At 33.5% G+C, this 5,762-nt stretch overlaps 1 protein-coding gene across 1 annotated transcript; it reads left to right on the top strand.

The window, feature by feature from the left end:
- Positions 1-1,729: 1,729 nt before the first annotated feature.
- Positions 1,730-2,366, top strand: LOC122004488 (putative serine carboxypeptidase-like 52). Its single transcript, XM_042559366.1, has 4 exons — positions 1,730-1,866; positions 1,945-2,058; positions 2,138-2,183; positions 2,283-2,366. Exons 1-4 carry the CDS (start codon positions 1,730-1,732, stop codon positions 2,364-2,366), a joined length of 381 nt encoding a protein of 126 aa, XP_042415300.1.
- Positions 2,367-5,762: the final 3,396 nt, after the last annotated feature.

Here is a 5,762-nt window from a genome sequence, read left to right as displayed (position 1 = left end):
TGGTGTTTACATTTTTGGATCTGATCCAACTTATTTAGAAAGTTGTGTTGAACTGAAGGTGTGCGACACTCCTCGAGATCTTATCCCTGGTTTACAAAATGATATTAGATTATATATTTATGTGATTATAGCTTTTAGGATAACTTGGACTTTTTCTTTTTTTAAAAAGATAGTCAAATTATCTTTTTTAAAAGATAATTTGATTAAAAAAAATTCAAAAACTGATAATCTATTTAAAAGATAATCATGATGTCATGAAACATTGATAGGCTACTCAGAAAGCAACAATAAGCTGTCAAGGCTGCCTGTTGATTGGCAACTTTGGCTACTAGCATATTCTTGGTAACCAGTTATTGAATTGACATTGTTTTTGTAACTAGCCGATTAAAATGGAACTAGTCCAATCCGGAAAAAATATGGATAGGACCACTTCTGTATTATTTGAAATTGGACAAGTTGAAACTAGTAGTTACATGCCTAGTAAGTAAAATTAAAATTGAATGTCAAACAAATGGACTCTAAGGCTAATGCTTCTTCTCTAACTCCCTCTTATGGTTCATCAGCCTCTTTCTTTGGAGTTTCACTTGAGTGGAAAGATAGCCACATCAATACACTGATATATACACTGAAATGACAAAGGCAAGGGCATAGGGTGAAACTCTTGATGGACAACATGATATAGAAGGTTTTTATCTGCAATGCCTCGAATTAATCGAACAGCTATAAAAAACGTTCTTATTTTATATTTTGAAAACAAACGATTGTCCAAGTGCTCTAGTAGCTATGACTGTGTTCGATTGTTCAATCAATAAATGACTTGAATTCATAACAATCTGTGACCCAAATCTGCTACAAAATCAATGAAATCAAATACCACAAAATTGAGAGAAAAGGTAGATTTATAAACGTGGATAGATTTGGAACTCACATAAGATGAGAAGCGCAGTGTAAATCTGAAATCGTGACACGAATCTACTTGCTAGAACAAGGACAATTAGAAGAAAGGATTCTGTAGATGTACATCTATCACCGTTGAGGGAGAGAATAGAGACAAGCGCGTGAGAAATTTGTCGCCACTGAAGGAGAGAACAAAGAGAAGAGTTCGAGAAATTTGTCGCCACTAAAGGAGAGAAAAAAGGGTTGCACAAAGAGAAAAAAGATCGGCGTGATAGATTGCTGAAGAAGAGAAAGAGAGGGGCGCGAGAGATTTGGGAATTTGGAGCTTTGTTATAATTAGTCTATTTGTAATCTTTTATTAACAATGTGATTTGAGTGTTGTACTTTCATGAACCTCCCTCCATATCCATAGCGCCGACTCTATGGGGGTCGTTAAGATAACAAATCTTGTAAATAATAAATTTTATTATAAATAAAAAATTTATTGTAACACTATTAACAACGTGCAATGTAGGACGTAAATATTAAATTTTAACAGCAATGACTATTTAAGGCGTGCATTTTTTGCACGTCGTTGTTTGTATAAGCTATAATAATATTAACAACACACATGGATGGGCACGGCATAAATACTAACATTGGTGGCATGCTTTTAATGTGCGATGTTGATGCTGAGCCATGAAAAACCATTTTTGTTGTAGTGTAACATTGTGAGGAAGACACTCAACGCGAAAGGTATGCTTTTCTTGTTGTTTCAATCATTTAAAGACTTTGCAATATAAAGAACCGGAACACAAATGAATGGAGCTTGAAGTTAAAAGCCTCATGAGTGATGCAAATATTGTTGAAGGGGACAATTAAAGAATGGGTAAGGTGTAATCGTTACTTACCTTACATAATAGAATTCAAGAGTAATATCAAGTATCATCTCAGCCTTTTGCAAAGAGGATACCGTGCTTTGATTTACAGGTGATCAAATTAATATAAACATCATTCGTCGCTTTGTTAGACAACAGTTTGGTCATTGCAAGGTTTCTTCATTCCCAGTGGTGATCATGATATAGTGGTACCTTTCTCGGGGACAAAACAATGGATAAAGTCCTTGAATTCTTCTATTGTGGAAGGTTGGAGATCTTGGCATGTTGGTGGACAAATTGCTGGGTACGTCTTGTTTCAAGTGCTTACAAGAAAGCCAATTATTTTGAGATTATTTTAATTAGTATTCATCAAATCCCAATAGGTATACCATGACATATTCTAATAATTTGACATTTGCAACTGTGAAAGTATGTTGAAAACATGTATGATATTTCCTATCCTTGTACTATTTGAATGAATTGTTTGGTCATGCTCATGGCAAATTAGTTCTCATTATTTTCATATAGGGTGCTGGACACACAACTTCGGAGTACAAATCACAAGAATGTCTAGCTATGATCATGAGGTGGATTTCTGGTGCACTACTATGATGTATTTTTCTTCTCTCCATTGTAGAATTTTATCTTAATATAAAAAGATCAAGAAAAACATTATTAATGCTTTTTTACTCAAATATCATGGTGATTGTTATTTTAGATTACTTTCCTGCAATTGGAGTCTCAGCTACTTTCTGAATGAAAGATGAGTTCAAATTGCTAAAGTTTAAACATTTTGTTGGTTCAAATGGTGTAAAAATTGAATCTTTAAATTTCTGTGAATATAAAGTAAGAAATAACTTGATCGATTACTTGGTTCATACTCTATCGATTGCTACTCTAAGACTTATGATCTCATGATTCATTTCAGATAATTAATTCACTAATGCTCTCCTTTTCCGAAAAAACTTTCAGAGGAGGAAAGCTCGTATACAAGATACGAAGAAGATACACACTACTATCTACTTAAATAAATGCAAGTATTAAATATACCGATAACATAGGATGTAGAGATTTTTTGTAAGTTGATGGAAAGTCTTTTGGCGTATCCTAGTCCTTCTTCCTTTTCAACTAGAGCAACTATTGTTTTATCATCTAGTCCTTCTTCCTTTTCAACTAGAGCAACTCTTGTTTTGCCTTTTCTTATCATCAGAGCTAACCAACACTATCAAAAAAGAGGGTAAGACTTTCGTTCTCTTTTCCTTTTATTGTAGTCAAACAAATTGATTGATTATTACTTTTTTTTTTACTTGTTTAGGGATATAACTTGAACTATTTCAAAATGTAAGATCAATCTGTTGAAAGAAAAAATATTGATATCCTCTTTCTTTAAGAAGAGAGATTGTCAGACTAGTAAAATATTTCAATTCTTACTATCTCTATAATACAACTTTAATTTAGTAAATGTCTACCAATTCCTAGTGTCTAAATTCCTTTAATTTCCTCTCATAGCGATGCCCATCATTCATCCTCTACTTATATTAAATGAGATTTGAGAAAAAGAAAATAGATATGTGAATATCATATGAATGAATGAGATGAGATAATCATTCATATCAATCGATGGACCCTTGTCAATTAGATATATTAGAGTATCCGGGTATAAGTGCTGATGTGCCTGCAACTTCTATTAGTAAGATAACATTAACAAAACTTCTCAATCGCCTATGTACCACCCAGTCGCCTGGGTAGGGGTCAAACTTCATCTTAACCGTTGTGTTCGGGTTGCTGATAACGTTGCTCCCCCATAACATGAACTCAGTCGCCCGTATATTCAGTCGTCTAAACCCTCTAAAATCCTTTTGTCGAGAGTTATCACCAGCAAATCGCCTCCGAATTCCATCCAGTTGTCTGGAACTGTCTTGTTGGTTAGTCCTAGGAAGATCGTACTGGTTCTATTGTAAAAATTTTTTGTACAAGTGTCGAACCTTTCCTAAATAACCTATTGTGTTCTTTAGAAGTTAAATTAGGAATCGCAAACGGAACTTAACATTATTGATTCCAAATTTAACTTATCTGTTCTTAATGGTTTAGACTTGGATCGCAAGCGGAACTTAACACTATTGATCCAAATCCACCTACGTTATAAATTCAATTAAATATTAATTTCCAAAATTGACTTCCAAGTTAAACATGTCGAGACACAAGACCTTCTTGGATATGGGAGCAACCACCACTTCCTAGACAAAGCCTTTTAAGGAAAGCAAATATTTAATTTCCTTATATAACTCTAGGTTTAACCAAAAAGAACAATCGAATCACAAATTCGAAAAACAAAAACACAAATTCGAATAGCAAATCCGAAAAAACTAGAATCTAATGCCTCTTGTGTTTGAAATTCTAACAAAGAAAAATAACTAGCATGATGCGGAAGAAAATTACTAGTTATACATTTTCTTTGCAAGCTAATGACCTCAAGATCTTCTGTTGTATTCCTCGCCTCGCCTTGGACGTCGTGTGGGCGACGATCCTCCAAGATGAACATCACCCAAAAGAGCTTCTCCTCCTAGTATTTGGCCACCACCACCAAAGAGAAAAAGAGAGTAAAGGGAGAAGAGAAGGAGAGAGGATCGGCCACCAAAGAGATCACCAACAAGAGAATAAGAATTATGTTGTTTTATGAGGCCTCCCCTCCTCTTCTTTTATATTACTTGCTCAAGGTAAATAAGGGAAGACTTTTTACAAAAATTAAAATCTTCCTCTTATTTTTTCTTTTCCCTTTTTATTTTTCCTTTTCTTTCCTCTTGATTGAATCAATCACCAAATCATGGATTGATTGGATGATGATTTGTTTTAAACTTTGATTGGCTGGTCCCTTGCTTGGGCGCCAAGCAAGGGTGGCTGCCACATCATCAAGAAGAAAATAATTTTTATAAAATTTTACAAGAAGAAATTCTCTTATAAAATTTTACAAGCTCTCTTTCCTAAAGTGGATGTTAAAAAAGGAAAGTTTTAAAAAATTAAAATCATGTTGTAAAATTTAAAACTTCTCTTCTAAAAATTTTCTTTTTTAACATGGTTACAAAAATAGAAAATTTAATTTTAAAACTCCTCTTCCTTTTTTCTAAAACCATGAGGATGGTTAAAAAAGGAAAGTTTTAAAACTTTTAAAACTCTCTATTAAACCATGTGACCTAATTCAAATAAGGAAAATTTTATATTTTAAAAACTCTCTTTTAAAACTTGTAGTTTTTTACAAAGAGAAGATTTTAAAAATTCAAAACACCCCTCTTATTTGAATTAATCATGTCCGACCCCTACTTGCTTCACTACAAAAAATAAAGGATTTCGGGACAAAATTGGGGACGAATTTTGAAAAAAAATTCGTTGCAAAAATTTTTGCGACAAAATTTGGGACGAAAATTTTTTCGTCCCAAAATGGTTGATGCCAACTTTTGGAACGAATTATGGATTGTTGCAAATTTGGGGACGAATTTGGCGATGAAAAAAATTTTCGTCCCCAAATTCGTTGCAAAAAAGTATAGAAATTTGCAACGAAAACTGTTTTTGTTGCAAACCTAGGAACAAATTTAGGGACGAATTTACATAAATTTTCCGCCAAAATTGTCTTGATTTTTGCAACAAATTTGGGGACGAATTCGGTGACAAATTATATTTTGTCGCCAAGTTTGTCCCTAATATTGCAACGAATTTGGGGACAAATTCGGTGACAAAATTATTTTTGTTGCCATCTTTGTTCCTAATTTTGCAACGAATAATAAATTTGTTGCAAAACTGGCAACGAATTTCGCAACAAAAACTTGCCAAGTTCATTGCACACCGGATAAATTTTCGTCCCAAATTCTGGGACGAAATTTGGGACGAAATTTTGTGGATTCGTCCCAAAATTCGTCCCAAAATCTGGGACGAAAATAATTTTGTCCCAAATTACGATAGAATTGGGACAAATAATTTTCGTTGCCAAATTCGTCCCTATTTCAAATAATTTTT

This window comes from Zingiber officinale, chromosome 7B (genome assembly GCF_018446385.1).
Source record: "Zingiber officinale cultivar Zhangliang chromosome 7B, Zo_v1.1, whole genome shotgun sequence".
In the NCBI taxonomy this organism is placed as follows: Eukaryota; Viridiplantae; Streptophyta; class Magnoliopsida; order Zingiberales; family Zingiberaceae; genus Zingiber; species Zingiber officinale.
Note: the sequence above shows the minus strand (reverse complement) of the source record. Positions and strands in the feature narration are given on the sequence as shown.

What these genes read in the sequence shown, in the direction of transcription:
- LOC122004488 (XM_042559366.1), top strand. Translation starts at nt 1,730, where the DNA reads ATGCAAATATTGTTGAAGGGGACAATTAAAGAATGGGTAAGGTGTAAT. An exon ending in TACCGTGCTTTGATTTACAG is followed by an intron (nt 1,867 to 1,944) that starts GTGATCAAATTA and finishes CTTCATTCCCAG; the next exon opens with TGGTGATCATGATATAGTGG. An exon ending in GTTGGTGGACAAATTGCTGG is followed by an intron (nt 2,059 to 2,137) that starts GTACGTCTTGTT and finishes AAATCCCAATAG; the next exon opens with GTATACCATGACATATTCTA.